The 21,828-nt window shown below is 33.9% G+C and overlaps 2 protein-coding genes across 4 annotated transcripts; both read right to left on the minus strand.

The window, feature by feature from the left end:
- Positions 1 to 70: 70 nt before the first annotated feature.
- On the minus strand, positions 71 to 16,297 carry LOC112753923 (disease resistance protein RPV1). Of its 2 annotated transcripts, XM_025801647.2 has the most exons (7): positions 15,904 to 16,297; positions 15,647 to 15,708; positions 4,110 to 4,638; positions 2,790 to 3,894; positions 2,324 to 2,671; positions 1,528 to 1,729; positions 71 to 955 (listed from the first exon to the last, which is right to left on the minus strand). In XM_025801647.2, exons 3-7 carry the CDS (start codon positions 4,586 to 4,588, stop codon positions 852 to 854), a joined length of 2,238 nt encoding a protein of 745 aa, XP_025657432.1. In that variant the 5' UTR covers positions 4,589 to 4,638; positions 15,647 to 15,708; positions 15,904 to 16,297; the 3' UTR covers positions 71 to 851. The 2 variants fall into 2 exon arrangements, with proteins under 2 accessions (XP_025657432.1, XP_025657431.1); XM_025801646.3 differs by lacking the exons at positions 15,647 to 15,708; positions 15,904 to 16,297 and adding an exon at positions 5,287 to 6,077.
- Positions 16,298 to 17,233: 936 nt separating this feature from the next.
- On the minus strand, positions 17,234 to 21,533 carry LOC112754050 (serine/threonine-protein kinase Aurora-3). 2 transcript variants are annotated; one of them, XM_025801653.3, is made up of 9 exons: positions 21,337 to 21,501; positions 21,127 to 21,187; positions 20,241 to 20,311; positions 19,975 to 20,101; positions 19,033 to 19,275; positions 18,465 to 18,560; positions 17,876 to 18,090; positions 17,715 to 17,787; positions 17,234 to 17,619 (listed from the first exon to the last, which is right to left on the minus strand). In XM_025801653.3, the coding sequence occupies exons 4-9, from the start codon at positions 20,080 to 20,082 to the stop codon at positions 17,521 to 17,523; spliced, it is 834 nt and encodes a 277-aa protein (XP_025657438.1). In that variant the 5' UTR covers positions 20,083 to 20,101; positions 20,241 to 20,311; positions 21,127 to 21,187; positions 21,337 to 21,501; the 3' UTR covers positions 17,234 to 17,520. The 2 variants fall into 2 exon arrangements, with proteins under 2 accessions (XP_025657438.1, XP_025657443.1); XM_025801658.3 differs by lacking the exon at positions 20,241 to 20,311 and having other exon boundaries at positions 21,337 to 21,533.
- Between the last annotated feature and the right edge of the window lie 295 nt (positions 21,534 to 21,828).

A 21,828-nucleotide genomic window follows, 5' to 3' on the forward strand; every position in this document is an offset into this window, starting at 1 on the left:
CTGATATGATAATTATGTACCTGTAATACAGGTAAATGATGATTTCGGTGTGTAATTTACGACAGAAATATTTGATAGCAAAAAATAGTCAGAGCTTGTCTTCATTAACCAAAAATCGTAGTCAGAACTCCAACAATCTCAGAAATGTGCATACATACTACAACTAGCAAGAAAATAGAACTCAGCAATTAAACAACAAAAAACAAAAACAAACAAAAACAGAGAGGTGAGAATGGTAAATGTTTCATGCATGCATCAATGACGCTTTCTCTTATTCCCTACACTCCTAGCATCTCTCATTGATCTCTTCTCTTCATTGCAGCACTTGACATATTCACGAATAGCATCAATTGAATCTTTCTTTAAATTTGGGCAATTCCTGAATGAAAAAACCGTGCCTCCAATATAATACTCCTTTTCATAGGATGCGAGGTGTTGTTGGAGTAGTTCAGGTGTTGGAGTGAACACTCTCTCCAACGATTTGCAGTTATTGGCTGTTAAACAATGGAGGGATGGTGGAATTCGAGGCATTGACCAGAGCACCGTGCAACTGGTTAAGTAGAGATTTCTGAGGCGTGGAAGGTGTCTGATGGTTTCTGGAATGCTCTTCACTTTAGTTTCCCTGAGTGATAACGACTCTAACAATGATAAGTTGCTGATGTTATGTGGGATTTCATACAACTTATCACACCCATCCAAGTCTAGCTGTGTTAAAGAAGACAAGGCATCAAATAAGATGTATAGATTTGATGTGTCTAACTTTATGCACCCTCCAAGATAAAGCACTTTAAGAGTGGTGAGATTAGAAAAGCTGTCTGGCAGATGCATCAGATTCACACATCCATCCAAGTTTAAGTACTGAAGCTTGGAGCGGAATTATGTGATGATCCTGAGCACGATGATGTTGATGACGCTGATGCTTCACTCAATACTTCCTTTTTCACTTCACACCACCCTAAACCATGTAAACGTAAGAAAGAAAAAAAAATTCAATGAGCTTATTATAATGTATTTATTAAAAAGAATTTAGATGTTTCCAATATTAATAAATTTAACAAGATAACAAATGACAATTATTAGTAAAATCTTAAGGGAATATATTTAAAGCATTGATGTCATATAAATTACTTATATCTCTAGCATACTTTCTCTCACAGAAAACTTTTTCTGAAATTATGTGAATTTTGAAATTTGTTATTGAAACTCTAATACCATGTTACAAAATTACTTGTTCCAAAAATTTGAGCTGATAGGAGAAGTTATACTAATAGCTATATCTTTAACAATACTATAATCAATACAAAAAATGAAAATAAAAAAAATGAAAAAAAAACACAAAAGAATGGAAAAAATGTTAAAAAGAAAACGCAACAATTATAAGGATGAGGAGGAGAAAGAAGAAAAAAGTAGTGCAACATATGGGAAGAAGGGGAAAAAAGCTGAAAAAGGAAACTTGATTGGGAGATATTAAAAAGGGATTTGTTCATTTAACACTAATAATGTTACTTTTATATTAAGGCATCTCACCTGGAAGTTTCTCAAGCCTTCGGCAATTCCATAGGGTCACCGTAACAAGTTTTGGGAGAGAAAAAATTGATGGGTGAACCGAAAGCAAATTTATGCATCCCATGAGTTCTAATTCTTGAAGACTCAAGGCTTTAGATAAATCTGGAATCTCGATCAATTGTTTGGATCCATTAAGAACAATCCTTTTCATATTTGGTATATCCTAAAATGAATAAAAATATACAAAATTAGATGCTTCATGCTAGTAATTGATTCAGAAAATAAATAACTAGATTAAACTCTAGAAAATTAAGGATTAGCTGGCAAGAGGATAATAGATTGACTTTCATTCATTTAACTTTCTTTTATAATTTTGGCATCGAATATCTTGTATACATCCTAGTCGTCCATCTAATTAATCATTTGAATTATAAATGCATCATCATGCACGTGCAATGGTGGAGTCATCGGATATTCAGATATGCAAATGGAACCCGTTGAAAAAGTGTAGTTGATTTTGGAAAATCATTCAGAGAGTGGGAGAAATGACATCACTATGTTTATACTTAAAAAGTTTTCGAGGGAACCGTTTTGGAAACTCGGTGGCCAATTCGGTGTTTCTCTTTTTCATAATTTGATAATGTCATTTCACACATGATCATACTTGATGTTTTTACATTGTATATCGGCATTATCAAAAATAAGAATGACTATCTATTTCGTGTAATATGATTTGATTTTGCATGAATTGAATGCAGTTGAATAAAGAATTGAAGTAAACCACATATAATATAGTACAATATAATTTTTCACTTACCTGTACACCATCCCAGAGCTTTTCAACGCGACTTTCTTTCATACGAAGTTCAACAAGACACTCTGCATTGAATGTTGTTGGAAAGGATTTCGCAAGGTAATTGTCCCAATGAAAGAGTCGTAGTTTCTGTGGCAGTATTTCAAGACCTTCTGGAAGATGCACTTGGCACGTGTTATTATCTGAACAATAATAATAATAGTAATAATCACTGCTATTATTATTATTATTATTGTAATAAAACCTCAGAAGTTTTAGATTTTCCATTCTAGCAAACAAATGAGGACTTAGGCTTATGTCAGCACTAACACTTGACATGTTCCAGGTTAAGCTTTCAATATGGTCTGTGCCCTGTCCAAAGCAACTAAATCTACTTAATTATATGTTTCATGGAATGATAACCATAGAATTTTCTTTAATTATTTTATCTATTTTAAATGGCAAAATGTCACAATAAAAGTTTTCATACCTCTCTATGTTTCAATACACGATGAATGTCATGAGGATCCCATAAATGACGTTGTTCTCCAGGCTTATTGATGCTTTGTTGACGCACAATCCATCGGCCCATTTCTCGAATCAAGTCATGCATGGATACACAATGCTCAATGCTTATAAGAGCTCTATCTTGGAGAGTTTTTAATGCAATAGATGTTGAGTAACCACAAGCATCTAATAAATTCTCTACAGTATCCTTTCCTTCATCGTCTTTGAAGAAACAAGCAACATATAAAAATATGCTCTTCTCTTGGTGATCCAATCCTTCATAACTTAATCTCAACACATTATGAATCTCTGGAAAGGGCATTTCCTGAAGCTTCTTTAATTGACATCCCCAATCTTCAAAACATTTTCCATAAAGAAAAGAACCCAAAACTTTCAATCCTAACGGGATGCCTTTAGCATATTCAACCATTTTCGACACAAGATTATGCCAGCGCAATTCAAGGCAATGTCCATCAGTTCCATCAAAGGCATGCAAATTTAGAAGCTGTCGGGCATCACTAGATTCCAATGCCTTTACTTTGTATATGTCATCTGCTTCTTTACAAATTGCATGCTTATCTCTAGTTGTAACAATGATTCTGCTACCAGGACCCAACCAAGTATGTCCTCCAACTAAGTTTATGATTTGATCAGAAGTACTAACATCGTCAAGAACAACAAGAATCTTTCTGCAACGAAGTTTTCTCAAAACATGTTTCAGTATTCCGTTGGGAACACCAATGTTTAAATCCTTGTCATCTGTGAATACAGAAAGAATTTTGTCTCTTAACTGAATTATTCCCCACTTCTGTGACTCCTTTCTCACATTTGCTAGAAAATGACGGCTTTCATATTGAGAATACAATTTGTTAAATAATACAGTGGCAATAGTAGTCTTACCAATGCCACCCATGCCCCAAATTCCTATAACACGAATATCTTTTGAGCCATTGGCAAAAACTATTGACTCAAGTTCGTCGACTGGTTTATTAATTCCAACAAGGCCTTGAAAGTCATAAGCTGGGTGCATATCATCTAAAGTTTTCAAAATGTGTTTGACAACTTCTTCAATGAGCCCAGCCTCACTTCTGCTGACAAAGAAAAGAGCATCATCATTATTATTAATGGAAATTGAAAAATTCTTCTAACTTATAAAAAGATTAATTATCGTTTCACCTATGATTGGATGTTTGTTGTTTAATTTCTATCCAGAGATCCTAAAAAAAAAAGAAAAAAAAACTAGCTCGTGCATCTCAAAAGTTTAGAACAAAAATGTCATATATTTAAAAAAAGAAACACAAACCTAAAATTTTTGGAATGGAATCCTGATAAATCTGAGACTCCCTTCAGTGCAGCTCTCCATTTATTGACTTTGTCCTTGAAATCATTTTCATGTTTAACAAATGCTTCTGCATAGGACCTCTTCTGATGTCGCACTTCTGAAGGCTCTACATTGTAGAAAATAGGTATGATGATTTGACCCTTCTCTTTTTGGCATTCAGTTATTTTGACAAGCTCTTCTAAGCACCATTTCGAAGAGGCATAGTCTTTCGAGAAAATAACTAATGCAATTTGTGATTGTTCAATTGCTGCGAAAAGTGCTGGTAATATTTCATTTCCTTCTTTAAGGTTATAATCTACATATACATGAATCTTTTTCTGACGTAATGCTGTAAGCAAATGGCTGAAAAAGCCACGGCGAGTGTCTGAACCTCTAAAACTTATGAAGACGTCATATTTGAATTGAGGAGCAGTGGATGAAGAAGAAGAAGAAGAAGTCATCTTATAGAAACCAATATGCCAATGTAGTCAGCAGCAGTCTTCTTTATGATCTACAACAGAGAAGATTTTGATTTGACTTAGAGAAAATAACAGGCATTGAAAAACATATGGAGCAGATAATGATGATGTGAAGAATCTCATTGATGACTGTTTGAATCTACATCTATATATACAGGTTAATCTTGGTCTTTGTGGTAAATTACAATATATATTTTTATTGGATCCAAAAATATACTAATAATATACAACTAAATTATAATAATATTTTAATATTTTATTAATATTAAAGTGTAATGTTTTTATTCATTAATAATTAATAATTAATAATATAAATTAATTTTATGTTTATTTTTAAAATATAAACCAATAATAAAAGTCACATATTGACATTTGGTTGTGTACAAAGACCAAAGGTGTCCCTCAAAGAAGTGTTTTTTTTTTTGAAAATACATTACTCATAAGATAGTCACCTCGTTTGGCAGTTGGTTCCTAGAAACTATGAAAAGGATTAGGAAGGAAGGAGGTTATTTGCAGAGGGAACTAACAAGCAGCATCAGTTTTACATGGTGGGCAATATGGAAGATCAGAAACCAATTTATGTTTCAAAGACAGGAGGTCAGTCCTATGGGAGCTATAACTAGTGCAGCTAACTGGACAGCAGAATATAACAACTTAGAGAAGGGAATATGATTGCTTACCTTTAGGGTTTGGGGTTCGCCAAATAAGCATGAATGTATGTACAGGTTTCGGTTTCAACTTATCAAGAGAACAGAATAGAGCCAATCCGGGAGTGAATCCCCAGCAGCGATGTTGAACTAAGGAAGTACATGGCAGCACTCTACCGAAGGAGAAGGGAATGTACTCCAACAAGGGCAAGTTTTCATTGGGCAAGAAATAGAAATGAAGCGCTGAACATGAGCAGCGTTCATGGAGTCATTAGTAGTGGAGCCAAGAAAGCAAGCAGCAACGAGTAAAGAACAGATTAATGACGTGTCAAAGAGCGGATCTCGTCGGTGGAGAGCGCTTTCTGAATCAGCCTCGACGCCGCCATCCAGAGAAGAGGAGAGAGGGACCGATTCGATGCCAGGAGGGAGTGGGCTCGGCGGAGTGAGCGACGGCGGCGCGTCACTGTCCGAGGTAGTGTCAAGTGTGTGCGCTGCCCGAGTGCCGATCTTTTCGCGGAGATAGCAGCGGCCGTACATGACAGGTCTTGTGCCAGAACGAGTCCAGATTTCAGGAGATCAGAGGAATCGGGTATTGATGGCAGCGACCTGGGCAGAGTGTGAAGCATCAGGTGGCAAATTGGAAGGAGATCAGAGGAATCTAGTTGTATATAGCTGCATGATTGCCATGATACGATAGTTGGGTGGGGCGGGTTCTGGGTCGGATCTGCTTGTAGGGCTTCCCCATTACCAAAAAAGGAAAAATATAGTATCTAGTTTCCTTCTATATCCAGACACCAGACATATTATACTCTCTACGGCTGCGTTTCTACCTTTTTGCTAGGTTTGAGTTTATTATTCTCTTTTGCAGTGTTGCAGTGTGTAATTATTTTTCGGGTACGGTTCGTATTATGTTTTGGGTCATCCGATTCGGATCTATCTCGAAATTATTTTTATAAAAAAAAACATTTTAAGATAAAATTAATAATATTATATTATATTTTTATATTTTAATTAATTTTTTATATTAAATAGTATTATTTTTATTTTAAAATAATTTATTTTAATATAAATATAATACAATATTTATTAAATTTAATTTTTAAAGACAAAATTTTATTTATTTAATATATAAAATTTATAAATTTGTATATATGAATTTATCCTAAACTCAATCTGGTTTAATCTAATTTAAGTCTGGTGACTTTTTAGAACTGAATCCGAGACTAATTAAATTCGATTTAATTCAGTTTATGAACACCTCTACTTTTAGTCTTCAATCGATTATTTAATTTAATAATCTAATAATATATTTTAAGTCTATATTTTTAAATATTAATAACTAAATAAAAAATTTAAAAATTATAAATTTTGATAACTCCTCACATTCCTCTTTTTAGAGCTCTAGATTATTCAAGTTAAATTCTAGTAATCGGATAATTAAATCAAAGTTGTATTATTTACACAATTTTTTCTTTTTAAGATTTTAGTATACGTATTAATAAATTATTAAGTTACATACTTAAAAATATTTAGATTATTTTAATAAAATTTCCCTACTTAATTAAATTTTTGTTAAATAATTACTAAAAAAAATACAAAGATTAAAAAAGACCATGAAATTAAAAATATTTAAGTCATATCACAAAACAAGTAACCACACATAATTGTAGAAAGAACTACGTTGCTAAAAATAGTATACATGAAAGAAAAGGCAACATAATTTTAAATTTATTTAACTAATGCTTTCACCCCAACGCTTATATATCGTCTCCTCTTTATTTTCTAATCTGACCGTAACAACTAACAACAACATATGCCAACTAGATAAAGCAGGCACTTGCCAGCAGTACGAGGTTTTAAACCCGCTTTTTATTTTTGATATGGAGAAGAGAATATAGTAATACAATATTGTGGAAAAAAAGAGATATTTTTCGTATATATAATATCAGTAGAAAATGAATCCTCTGTTTTAAGTTTGGAAAAAAATAAAAAAAATTAAAAATTCTAATCGGACGGTCCGATTTATAATTTTAAAAATAAAAAAAAAATTTAATGTTAAAATCGGACTGTCCGATTTTCATTTTAACAAATTAAAAAAAATAAAAAATACAAATCGGACTTTTGATTTGGTGTTTATTTTCTTCTTCAAGCAAATCGGACCCTCCGATTTGTAGTTTATTTTTTTCTTCAAACAAATCGGACCGTCCGATTTGAATAAAACACCATATAAAAAAAACACCTAATCTTCCAATATCAATGTATTACACATGTATTTAACCAATATAAAAAAAATTAGCCTTTTAAACCATCTCTAGGGAATTCATTCCAATTTTTTTTAATAGTCCACCTGTCATAAAAATAACTTCACATCAGCTTTTACATCATAAACAGTAAATAGGAATTCAAAGCATCTCTCTTTTTCATTAGGAGAAACTAACTTTAGTCCCTGTTGTGGTCCCACTTAATTAATTAATTAAAATACTTAAAATTACATTAATTTTTTTGAATAATATAATTTAAATTTATAAATTTAAAAATAATTCACTATTAAGAGATATTAATATTAAATAAATTCATATATAATTCGGGATTACATTAATTTGTAAAATTACTTAATACAAAGAAAAACATAATTAAACTCTATAGTTGACGACAAGTATTGTGAAATTGTCATATGTGTTCAATCAAATCTACTTTCAATTGTCTATGCTGCTGCCTATTTCGAAGTTGGGTATTTCTTTGGAAAAATTGATGGCATGGTGCAAAATCTTCTTCTCCCAACTGAGGTTGTGATAAGCCATTTTCGACATCATCATACTCTAAGCCTTGAGCAAAATTTCCTGCATAAGTGTCTCTTTCATCCTCAACAATCATATTATGTAATATAATACAGGCTCTCAGTATGTTGGCAAGCTTCTTCTTTTCACAAAAATGAGTTGGACCACGTATAATTGCAAAGCGTGCTTGTAACATTTCGAATGCTCGCTCCACATCTTTTCTTTGCCCTTCTTGGTATTGTGCAAATAACTTTCTGTTTCTCCCCTTGTGGCTGTGAGATTGATTTGACAAATGTGACCCATTTAGGATAAATACCATCTGCTAAATAGTATCCCATAGTATAATTATTACCATTAATAGTATAATTTACCTCCGGAGCACGGTCATTTAGAATATCATTGAACACTGAAGAACGATCTAACACGTTGATATCGTTATTTGAATCAGAAACTCCGAAGAACGCATGCCATATCCAAAGGTCTGAAGATGCTACAACCTCAAGTACTATGGTTGCAACTCCACGATAACCACTCATGTACATACATTTTCACGCCTTTGGACAATTTTTCCGTTACCAATGCATGCAGTCAATGCTACCCAACATGTCAGGGAAGCCACGACCCTCCGCCATTTATAGCAGGCATCGTACGTAATTTGGATTGGGTTTAGGCAAGTATTCATCCTCGAACACCGAAATGACACCTTCAATAAATTTTTCCAAGCATTCAATTGTAGTGCTCTCGCCTATGCACACATAATCATCAACAGCATCAGCTCCTACGCCATATGCTAACATCCATATCGCAACAGTACATTTATGGAGTGGCGACAAGCTTCTTCTTCCAGTCGCATCAACCTTCTATTGGAAATACGGATAGACGTTTGAGAGAGCGTCTACTATCCGAAGGAACACATGTCTTCTCATTCGAAATCTCTGTCAGAAAATGTCAGCATTATACACTGGTTCATCTGCAAAGTAATCTTGGAAAAGGCGATCATATCCTGCTTCTCGATCTCTGTTGATCCATCTACGAGTAGTTGGGATAGAGCTTCTATCGATATCTTGTTCTTCTGAATCTTCGAGTAAACACTCATTGATCTAATTATCTATGAGTGTTTTATCTTGCCGTCTTCTTTTTCCATACAAAGTCTCATCAAACATATCATCAAAATTTCTAGCCATATCTAGAAATGTAATTTTTAGTTCTCTTTCGAGGTGAGAAACAAGAGTTGAAGTGGAGTTGCGGAGTCATTGATAGTTGATATTTATAAGTGTGTCTGCAATAAGTACCTTAACGGCTAGTTTTGCAACGGCTAGTTTTACAACGGGCACAATAATATTGACTAATTTAAAAACTTACATCAGAAATAAATAAAACAAACTACATCACATACCAGTAATACGCAATAAAAATAAGAACATACTACATAACTCTACGAATACAAGGAACCATTAAGTAAACCACATGGCAATTATTTTCTCACATGCAATCTCATGAAGAGCTTGTTGTTTTTCACTCATTGTAGACGTGTCAGCATTAAGTATTTATATATCCATCTCCCTTTCCCTTTCTTTGGCCATCCTTTCCATTTTCCTTTCTTTTGCTTTTATCTCCATTTCTTTAATATACCTCTGAGTTTGTAATTCTTGTTCTTTCATTACCACTTGAGCTTGTAATTCTTGTTCTTTCATTGCCGCTTGAATTTGTAACTCCTTCTCTTTGATTGCCATAATCTTTGCTCTATGTTCCTTCTCCTCTTCTCTTTCTGTTTTCCTATCCATCAGTTCCTTTTCTCTAACATTCTTAATATCTTCCATGAGAGATAATTTTTTGACAACCGAGATTTTCTTTTGCTAAAATCTTCAGACATCTGTGCTTTTCCCTTTCCTTTTCGCTTGCTCTTCTTTGATTCTTGTGGCGAACGGGAGAGTCCACACCGAATTCGTCAGCCAACGGTATTTCTGGGTTTGATGAGGATGAGTATGCTCCAGTTGCACTAACATTGGTTCTCTTTGAGCCGCCACTCTGTGTAGGTAGTTGGCTTCTCCATTTTTACTCCAACCGAAGCATGTTCTAATACCTCTCAAAAGTGAATTTTTGACCATAATTTGTGGAATAAAGTTTATAAGCCAACTCCTTTATATCATCAGCGTTCGAACCACTCCCTATGTTTCGACTTGCTTGATCGTAGCAACCAGCAAATTGTGCTACAGCCTTGTTGATCTTATACCATCGTTTCTTACATGCAACTACCCCCTTATCATGTCGGAGCAAAATTCTACACAGTAGCTATGAATTCGACTCCAAAATGTTTTTCCCTTTTGATCGGTACCAACTACATGGTCAGTTGAAACATTTAACCATGCACTGATCAGCATCTCATCCTCTTTCCAATGCCAGTGTTGAATACCATCTTGCCTCCGATCTTCAATATCATCATCATTGAGGTCGATAGCTTCTAATCCACGAGGGTTGGCAAAATCTGAATATTGCGAATTTGGATTAGATTGTATAGGAGTCTGAGAGGATGGGTTAGAAGAGCCACCAACACCAGATGAGTTATGTCTTGATGCACTGAATTGAGTTGAAAACGGCAAGAAAGTTGGAGTAACATTTCCGATAGAGGGATTAAATATGGATGAAAATGGAAAATGGGGTGTTTGTGAATTTTGATTTTGCGGTTGGAATATAGGAAATTGATTATTATAAGGGGTTTGAAAATTGAAATTAGAAAGATTTTGTGGATTTGGATTTTGAAATGTATTTGGTAGTGTGAAGTTTTGATTTGGAACTTGAGAGTTTGAGGTTGAGATTGTTGGGTATTTAGAATTTGAGAAAAGTTTTGTAAGTAATTGAAGAAAGAGTTGAGTTGGTTTAGATCCATTCTTGCGAACAAAAAATAATAATAGCAGAACTTTGATTTTGTAAACTTGGAAGAAGATGAAAAAGAGTAGTAGAGAGTGTGAGAATATAAGTGTATCTAAGTGGTATATATAGAGTAACAAAATATTAATTTTTTAATGATAACAGTAACATAGTAATTGCTAATTTTCAACGACTAATTTTATAACGGCTAATTTAATATAATAATATAATTAATATACAATATTAATTTAATTACTTATATTAATTATGATTTAAATAATGACCCATTCTAACAAAAGCTTAATGTCCACCATTGGAGAAATATAAATTTAAGTCCCAGCACATATTTCAAAGCAAACAAATCCCTCTGAACAGGCCTTGCTTTGTTTTCATTATAATCAATAAAATGTTAATGTGGCGCTTAATTTTAAAAAAATTAAATAATATGGTAATAATATAATAACTAATAATGTTATAGAACATGTTATGAATAAAGGGTTGGTATTCATCTTATTATATACTAACTTATTTAACTTTACGTATATAATTAAATATTATAATTATTTATAAATTAAATATGATTTAAGAATTTGATTTAGTTATTTAAAGAATTATATCAAATAATTAAATTATATTTAATTTATTAATAATTATAATAATTAACTATAAATCTATTTAATTAATAATTTATATTAATTATCTAAATCATAATTAATATAAGTAATTAAATTAACATTGTATATTAGTTATATTATTATATTAAATTAGTCGTTGCAAAACTAGCCGTTGTAAAATTAGCCGTTAGAAACTAGCAGTTACTATGTTACCGTTATCATTAAAAAATTAATATTTTGTTACTCTATATATACCACTTAGATACACTTCTATTCTCACACTCTCTACTACTCTTTTTCATCTTCTTCCAAGTTTACAAAATCAAAGTTCTGCTACTATTATTTTTTGTTCGTAAGAATGGATCCAAACCAACTCAACTCTTTCTTCAATTACTTACAAAACTTTCCTCAAATTTCAAATACCCAACAATCTCAAACCTCAAACTCTCAAGTTCCAAATCAAAACTTCACACTACCAAATACATTTCAAAATCCAAATCTACAAAATCTTTCTAATTTCAATTTTCAAGCCCCTTATAATAATCAATTTCCTATATTCCAACCGCAAAATCAAAATTCACAAACACCCCATTTTCCATTTTCATTCATATTTAACCCCTCTATCGGAAATGTTACTCCAACTTTCTTGCCGTTTCCAACTCAATTCAGTGCATCAAGACATAACTCATCTGGTGTTGGTGGCTCTTCTAACTCATCCTCTCAGACTCCTATACAATCTAATCCAAATTCGCAATATTCAGATTTTGCCAACCCTCGTGGATTAGATGCTATCGACCTCAATGATGATGATATTAAAGATCGGAGGCAAGATGGTATTCAACACTGGTATTGGAAAGATGATGAGATGCTGATCAGTGCATGGTTAAATGTTTCAACTGACCCTGTAGTTGGTATCGATCAAAAGGAGAAAACATTTTGGAGTCGAATTCATAGCTACTGTGTAGAATTTTGCTCCAACATGACAAGGGGGGTAGTTGCATGTAAGAAACGATGGTATAAGATCAACAAGGCTGTTGCACAATTTGCTTGTTGCTACGATCAAACAAGTCGAAACATAAGGAGAGGTTTGAACGCTGATGACATAAAGGAGTTGGCTTATAAACTTTATTCCACAAATTATGGTCAAAATTTCACTTTTGAGAGGCATTGGAACATGCTTTGGTTGGAGCAAAAATGGAGAAGCCAACTACCTACACAGAGTGGCGGCTCAAAGAAAACCAAGGTTAGTGCAACTGGAGCATACTCATCCTCATCAAACCCAGAAATACCGTTGGCTGACGAACCCGGTGTGGACTCTCCTGTTCGCCCACAAGGATAAAAAAAAAGCAAGTAAAAAGGTAAGGGAAAAGCACAGATGTCTGAATTTTAGCGAAAAAAATCATCGATTGTCAAAAAATTATCTCTCATGGAAGATATTAAGAATGTTAGAGAAAAGGAACTGATGGATAGAGAAATAGAAAGAGAATAGGAGAAGGAACATAGAGCAAAGATTATGGCAATCAAAGAGAAGGAGTTACAAATTCAAGCGGCAATGAAAGAACAAGAATTACAAGCTCAAGCAGCAATGAAAGAACAAGAATTACAAACTCAGAGGTATATTAAAGAAATGGAGATAAAAGTAAAAGAAAGGAAAATGGAAAGGATGGCCAAAGAAAGGGAAAGGGAGATGGATATGCAAATACTTAATGCTGACACATCTACAATTAGTGAAAAATGACGAGCTCTTCATGAGATTGCATGTGAGAAAATAATTGCCAAGTGGTTTACTTAATGGTTCCTTGTATTCGTAGAGTTATGTAGTATGTTCTTATTTTTATTGCGTATTACTGGTATGTGATGTAGTTTGTTTTGTTTATTTCTGATGTAAGTTTTTAAATTGGTCAATATTATTGTACCCTTATTGCTCATGAAAGTGACCATTGCAAAACTAGCGGTTAAGTAGCCGTTGCAAAATTAACCGTTGCAAAACTAGCCGTTGTAAAATTAGCCGTTGTAAAACTAGTCGTTGCAAAACTAGCCGTTAAGGTACTTATTGCAGACACACTTATAAATATCAACTATCAATGACTCTGTAACTCCACTTCAACTCTTGTTTCTCACCTCAAAAGAGAACTAAAAATTACATTTCTAGATATGGCTAGAAATTTTGATGATATGTTTAATGAGGCTTTGTTATGGCAAAAGAAGACGACAAGATAACACACTCATAGATAATTGGATCGATGAGTGTTTACTCGAAGATTCAGAAGAAGAAGATATATCCCAACTACTCGTAGATGGATCAACAGTGATCGAGAAGCAGGACATGATCGCCTTTTCCAAGATTACTTTGCAGATGAACCAGTGTATAATGCTGACATTTTCCGACGGAGATTTCGAATGAGAAGACATGTGTTCCTTCGGATAGTAGACGTTCTCTTAAACGTATATCTGTATTTCCAACAGAGGATTGATGCAACTGGAAGAAGAGGCTTGTCGCCGCTCCAGAAATGTACCGCTGCGATACGGATGTTAGTATATGGCGTAGGAGTTGATGCTTTTGATGATTATGTGCGCATAAGCGAGAGCACTATAATTGAATGCTTGGAAAAATTTGTTGAAGGTGTCATTTCGGTGTTCAAGGATGAATACTTGCGAAAACTCAATCCAAATGACGTACGACGCTTGCTACAAATGGCGAGGGTCGTGGCTTCCCTGGCATGTTGGGTAGCATTAACTGCATGCACTGGCAATGGAAAAATTGTCCAAAGGCGTGGAAAGGTATGTACATGAGTGGTTATCGTGGGGTTGCAACCATGGTGCTTGAGGTTGTAGCATATTCAGACCTTTGGATATGGCATGCGTTCTTTAGAGTTTCTGGTTCAAATATCGATATCAACGTGTTAGATCATTCTCCAGTGTTCGATGATATTCTAAATGACCGTGCTCCGGAAGTAAATTATACTATTAATGGTAATAATTATACTATGGGATACTATTTAGCATATGGTATTTATTCTGAATGGGTCACATTTGTCAAATCAATCTCAAAGCCACAAGGAGAGAAACGTAAGCTATTTGCACAATACCAAGAAGGACAAAGAAAAGATGTGGAGCGAGCATTCGGAGTGTTACAAGCACGCTTTGCAATTATACGTGGTCCAGCTCATTTTTGGGAAAAGAAGAAGCTTGCCAACATAATAAGAGCTTGTATTATATTGCATAATATGATTGTTGAGGATGAAAGAGACACTTATGTAGGAAATTTTGCTCAAGGCTTAGAGTATGATAATGTCGAAATGACTTATCACAAATAAGGGAGAAGAAGATTTTGCACCATACCATCAATTTCTCCAAAAAAATACCCAACTTCGAAATAGACAGCAGCATAGACAATTGAAAGAGGACTTGATTGAACACATATCGCAATTTCACAATGCTTGTCGTCAACTATAGAGCTTAATTATGTTTTTTTTTGTATTAAGTAATTTTACAAATTAGTATAATCCCGAATTATATATGAATTTATTTAATATTAATATCTTTTAATAGTGAATTATTTTTAAATTTATAAATTTAAATTACATTAATTTCAAGTATTTTAATTAATTAATTAAGTGAGATCACAATACGGACTAAAATTAGTTTCTCCTAATGAAGAAGAGAGATGCTTTGAGTTCTTATTTACTGTTTATGATGCAAAAGCTGATGTGGAGTTACTTTTTATGACAGGTGGGTTATAAAAAGGAATTGGAACGAAGTCCCTATTGGAGATAGTCTAATGATAAATAAAAGATATAATTAAAACACTTACCACCAGTAATACGAGGTTTCATGATAAAGAACAGACTGAGACATAATTAATTAGTAAAATGTATTCTATTTTGATAAAATTTCAAAAGAGTAGTTAAATTTAATTAAGATTATGTTTTTTATTATTTAGAGCGATATTTTTTAATTAAAAAAATAAAGTAGAACTAAATTAAGAACTATTAAATAATAAAAAATATCATCATAAAATTTTTAATATTATCAAAATATCATAATCACCCTACTCTATCTTTCAATAATCATCATAGAATTCTACAATTAATTAAACTAAATAAGTAGATAAACTATATATAAAAAACTCACAAAGATGAGATCATGGTTGGCATTTGAGGGAAGTACTCAAACCTGTCCCAACTCTTTAACATCTGCAGTTAAAACAAAATAAAAGCAATAAAACAGAATAAAAACATGAGCCAAGCTTAAAATAATTAACCAAGTTCTTAGATCTTAAGACCAAGATCATATTCTTGATACAAATGGCTATGCTTTCATGCATATGAAAAGTTAGAAGAAGAGCACAGATTCAATATCAAATAAAAGGAAAGTTAAGTAGCACAAACTGTATTTGTTGTCATCTTTCTTCAACAATGGTTAGTATCATCCCTTCCACAACGCATGAGTTGAAGAACTCCTCGAAGGCTTAAAGTCAAATACTAGAAGCCAAGTATAGATATAGAGTGTGAAAAAAATCTCAAATAGAACATGTTAGTGCAAAATTGAGTAAGCCTACATGGGAATCCACTGTGATAGTGTGATGTGATGTAAGGGAAAGTGTATTTGAAGGTATATGTATGAAGTGTTGAAAAATGGAATAAATGGAATTGCAGCAAAACTGAAGGTCTAGTGACAAAAACAGGCTATCTTGATCCACCTCAAGTCATAGCTGCAAATGACCAGAGAATGGAATCAAGAACCAGAAGGGGAAATGGAGGAGAATTCCTCAGTCTCTTTTCTGATTTCTGATTACTGAGTTTCCATTCTCTTTTATACCACTTCTTCATGTGACAAGTGTAACGTTGGGGCCAGCATTGGTAACAGTGCTAGTTCAGTAATTTGCAGGAGACCGTTTTCGACTGGGACCCACTCTGCACGAGGGAGAATTTTTTTTTTAAATTATTTTTGGACAGAATAACACATAACGGTTAACTAACACACAAAATATGCAGACTTAAGAGGCAAACACGTAATCACTAGTCTCAAACCCTAATCACCTTTTTGTGTTGTTTTCGTACCCGAGTATGATTATGTAGGAGGGCTCTTGTGAGGGTTATATATATTATATATATAAATTTCCTTTTTTTTTGGGTTAAACTGGCCTAATGGTCAAATAAAGAAAAATTACACAATAAGATACAAAAAAGTTACCCCTATAATCATGTAAAAATAAGATAGTCAAAGTTTAGAAGATGTTTAATTAAAGTTCATTGCTTCTGACTCCTTGCAGATTGTTAGTTGTAAGTTGTTTGCATGTTCGTTATATAGCTTAATTTGCAGAGCACCAAGCCTTTTGTTGTTTTTTTATGATCAGGGCTTTGCCTGTGAATATGTCATAATCAATTACTTAGTTCTCTTGAGGCATTTAGGTGGTAGTTATGAACATTCTGTTATATAATCATGGCATTGGGATGATCGTTATTTGCAGGAGAGAGTCACATTTTAGATTCAACTTCACAAACGAAAAGTTCTCAAGAAATGGGAAGCTCAAAAATGCTAGAGGACCAATTGCCAAACTAAAGCTGATTTGAGCTCCAAAATGGAAGCCATTTGTACGACTTCGTATTTGTGTTGTGCATTGGGGAGAGAAGTGCAAACAAAAGGACCCTGTTAACATTTTTAACATACTATTATGGAGTGCATCCAGGTTGTAAAGTTGAATGCCTGGAACCAAAATTAAAACAAAAAGAAGGAAAAATCAATATTATGCATGATTAATGATACATGAATGAACTCCTATAGATGGAACTCAGTCTCATGTACATTCTGTACACACAATTTCAACTACCTAGCTGAAATACTAAAACCACTGGAAGTGATTAATGTTGTTCAAGTTGGTAGTATAGTTTGAACTCCAACAATATCATAAATTTTCATACATACTACTACAGTACTTGATGTACAATACAGCCTTTATCCTCAAGGACACAGCTAAACTTCAAGGTGAATGGCTAAGATTGACGCTAGGTGCAGCTACCCATGGGATTTGCATTCTTGATTATCCATGGATGCTCCATTATTTTCTGAAGCGAGAGCCTTCTTGAGGAGTCTTTCACCAAGAGCTACATCAATTTACATATTGTAGTAAGAACAACAAATTATGTTGATAGAAGGTGTATGATTACGCCGGAATATCGATATGTAAATGGGAACATACCCGACTAATCAGATTTTTTGCTTCTAAAGAAACAATTGGCGTAGCAGGGAAGGATAGGTCAACCTTCATGATCCTATACAAAAATTAAATACATTAAATAACATAACAAAAGTGGCATTATTTGACTACAGACTAGTCTCATCATGTACTTCCATATATACCTTTTGAAGGTATCAGCTTGACTCTCGGCCTCAAATGGAGGAACGCCATAGAGGAACTCATAACAAAGGATACCCAGAGTCCAGTTATCGACTGCATAATCATGAGCTTTGTTTTCTACCATTTCGGGAGCTAAGTAGTCTAATGTTCCGCACATAGTGTGTCTCTTGCCCCTAGATTGTACAGACCAACCAAAATCTGCAATTTTAAGACGACCCTGCAATGAAGCCATTATCATATTGGTTACTCAAGTTCATGTAAATTTCCAAATCTAATTAGTTGATTCAACTTTACTAAATGTTATCATCATACACAGTATAGTAAATTTTCAGTAAGATTTTTTTTTTCTTTCCTCTCCCTAAGTGAGCAAAAAAAGCTAAATGTTTTGGACAAAAATGTGAAAACTTCTGAGGGAATCTTATAATTTGCAAAACATAAAATAATCATTAAGAGGCCAAAAGAAGAGTTGCAGAAAAAGGAGAATAATGAACTACAAAATGTCGTGTTGCCAATAACTCGATAGATAACTTAGTATCCACATAGTTTGCATAAGAAGTTAAAGACCAAGGAGGTGCAAAGGGAGAAGAATACCTCATGGTCAAGCAACAAATTTTCTGGCTTGATATCCCTATGAATAACATGCTTCTCATGACAATATGCCAATGCCTCTGTGAGACTCAAAATATACTAAAATTTTCAGAAAAACCGAAGTTAGAGTCAACATAAATGAGAGATTTACTTCAAAGAGGAGAATGAAGTTCAGCATAGAGCATAACAATTTCAGCTAAGATTGATTTCCAAATAGTTTCTAGCCCAGCTTCACTTTATTTCTCTTAGTTTTGCTATTTACACACCATTTTTATACCAGTGAAACAGGTGATACACATTGCTCACCACAGACGTATGTATATTAGATAATCACACAATAGTATAACTCACAGATCACCATATAATGGAATCAGTTACTCTCTAGGAACACCACATATTGCACCAAGACACAGATTAATTGCAGGCTAATTGCTACCATGAACATGGTGCACAATTATCTTTTTCCTCTCTGTGTAGTTCCATATTTCACAGCATGTAAATGCAATTACTTTACTTGCAGTCATTAATCTCATACACAAACACACATTCTCCCACAGTAAGGAAGAATTACCGTGGCTGCTTGCATCTCAGTGAGGTGGCCTCTTTTTCTAAGCTCCTTGTAGAGCTCACCATTATGAGCATATTCAAGAATCAAGAAAACACGCTCTGGATCATGAAACCAGCCGTATAGTCGTAGGATGTTCGGGTGGTGAAGGTTGGATTGTATTTCCATCTCCCTCCCTAGCTGATGGTGAAGTCTGTACTTCTCAATTTGTTCCTTGAATATAATCTTCAATGCAACTACATATTTGCTCTAAAAAATAAATAAATAAATCGGATCAACCCAATTGAATATTTAGAAATTAATCGCTCTAAGTGTTTAGTTTTCACAACATTAATGTCTAAGTATTTAACTCTTACACAGACTAGTTCAAAATGTATACACACAATTTTATATCTTATATGATTGAACTAACACTCTCCAAACATCATATCAATTTAATTAGTCTCTCTTTTCCTTTACAATTAAAACTTTGAGCATCCACATACACATTCCACTCATAATTTTTTTTTTTTTTCAGAATAAATTCGATATCAAATTACATCATCCATATTAAATTTCAAGAACTCGAAGACCAGTTTATGCTAAAAAGTTCGTCTCAAAATACAAATAATAATATATTTCCCAAGTACTAAAATCGCAAGACCAACCTAAGACGTTGAATTATCTCACAAATCAAACACTCAAACCAAAGTATGTTAAAAACCCAGCTCCCAAGGACTTAGCAAATGAGCACGATGCTGAATTGAAAACTAAGCAATAAACAGCTCAATCTTACATTTACAGAATTGAACAATGAGAGAATCAAGTTCATACACATGTTTATTTTCTCAGGAACTTTCAGAACAACCAAACAGAAAAATTAAGAAAAATAATAATAAAATAATAGACAGGAAGAGAGAGAGAGAGAGAGAGAGAGAGAGAGAGAGAGAGAGAGAGAGAGAGAGAGACCTTGACTTCTCTCGCAACGTAGACTCTGCCAAATTTTCCTCTGCCAAGAGGTTTTCCGATCTCGAAGTCTTTGAGGGACCATTGCCGCTGCAAGTTATCTTCTTCCATTTTTTTTTAACTGCTCCTACTGTAAAATAAGGGATATAATATAAATTTCTGTGCTTAAAGGAATGAAGCAGATTCATCTAATTCAAACAAGGAAGAGGAATCAAAGCAAAGGCAGGAAAGGAAGAAATAGCAACCTAAACAAAAAAGGAAGGACCGACCTCAAGATGAAGGCTGTATAATTCAATATCACACCCTTCACAAACCAATCAAATTCTCAAGGATTTGCTGCCTAGGGCAGAGAGAAAAATAGTAATGCTGAGTATATTTCATAACTTCAAAGATCAATAGGATGAGAAAAATGGAGAACAGAAGAGTTAGCTGCTTTAATTTGACATGTTGCAGATCCAATCAACACACACACAGAGTATATATATATATATATATATATACAACTTGATAATGAAAATCTTGACACGGATTGTATAATAAACAGTTGTGCCGTGAACTAGCAACCAATACTATTGATCAATTTTTGAAAATCTGAAAGAAAGAGTGGCTGCCAGAATTCTAAGTGGAATGCAAAGGCCAAAGAACAAGAGAAAGAGAAAAATGGAGAACAGAATTAGTCAAAAAAAGAATAATACAAATACAATAGATAAAGTGATTAACAGCTTCCCTTAGTAGGAACCGTTTAACACTTTTTATTCATCAAGGCAGGATAACTATCATTCTAAATAGTTATTAATATTTACAACTGTGTATTTAGTTGCAACTAATGACAATGAAAGTTAGTTTTGGTTCTCACCAACATCAGATGCATTAACTACATATATATTATGTAGATTGGCATAGAAGATGCAGGAATTGGATAGTTCTTGTTTTGCCACTCCAAAAACAAAGCTTAAATAAGATGAAGATAATAGTATCATATGAAAATTGAAAAAGGTTAGAAGAATGATACCACCAAAAATTGAAGATAGAAAAAGTCAAGATACAAGTATATGCAACACCTTTAATTTCCCTCAGTCCTCTTCTCTAAGGATCTTCCTAATTAGTAGTAACAGATAGTGAAAAAACAAGGAAGAGAAGAATGAAGGGAGGTACCTGAGAATAGATTTGATCAGAATCAGCGGGCTGGAGTTCCTTCACAGAAAGCTTGCCATCTCTGTCTCATAAAAGTAAAGATGAAGTGTAATAAAACCCTAAATTGTTTGAGAACAGAACAGATTCAATTGCAAGAGAATCAATGTAATCGGAACAGAATCACAATGGAAGGGATAGGGCTAGGGACAGGGAAGGGACGACGGAGCCTACCTGAACCGACGGCGACGAGAAGAAGAGGTAGAAGCGGCGACGACGCTGACGAGCTTCAGCGAGCAGCGACAGAAAACGAGAGGGATGGAGGGAGTGTGAGTGACAGAGCGTGGTGGTGAAAAATTTCTTGTGGTGCTCTTCGACGTTGGAGAAATGAACGACGACAACGACGGCAGCAGAACGAATTAAGATGGCGGAGGAGGAAAGCGCGATTCGAAACGGCTATTATGTTTGAAATTTTGAATTGGCTGAAGTCGGGGAAGCCAAAAGCGACGTCGTTTATCTACGAATCTTAAAATCTTTGGCCTTTATTATTTTTGGATAATGTATCTTACTTTCATGGAGGGAATAGAATTGAGCCCTTAATCCTTATGCATCTTGTTTAACTTCCAAAAATAAAGTGTGGCATGCTGTCCATGTTTTTGGTGATTAATGATTATAGATAGGTAAAAGCTTAACTGAAGTCGAGTTCGTGAAGTTAATATTTAAGAA

Source organism: Arachis hypogaea, chromosome 2 (genome assembly GCF_003086295.3).
Source record: "Arachis hypogaea cultivar Tifrunner chromosome 2, arahy.Tifrunner.gnm2.J5K5, whole genome shotgun sequence".
NCBI classification, from domain to species: Eukaryota; Viridiplantae; Streptophyta; class Magnoliopsida; order Fabales; family Fabaceae; genus Arachis; species Arachis hypogaea.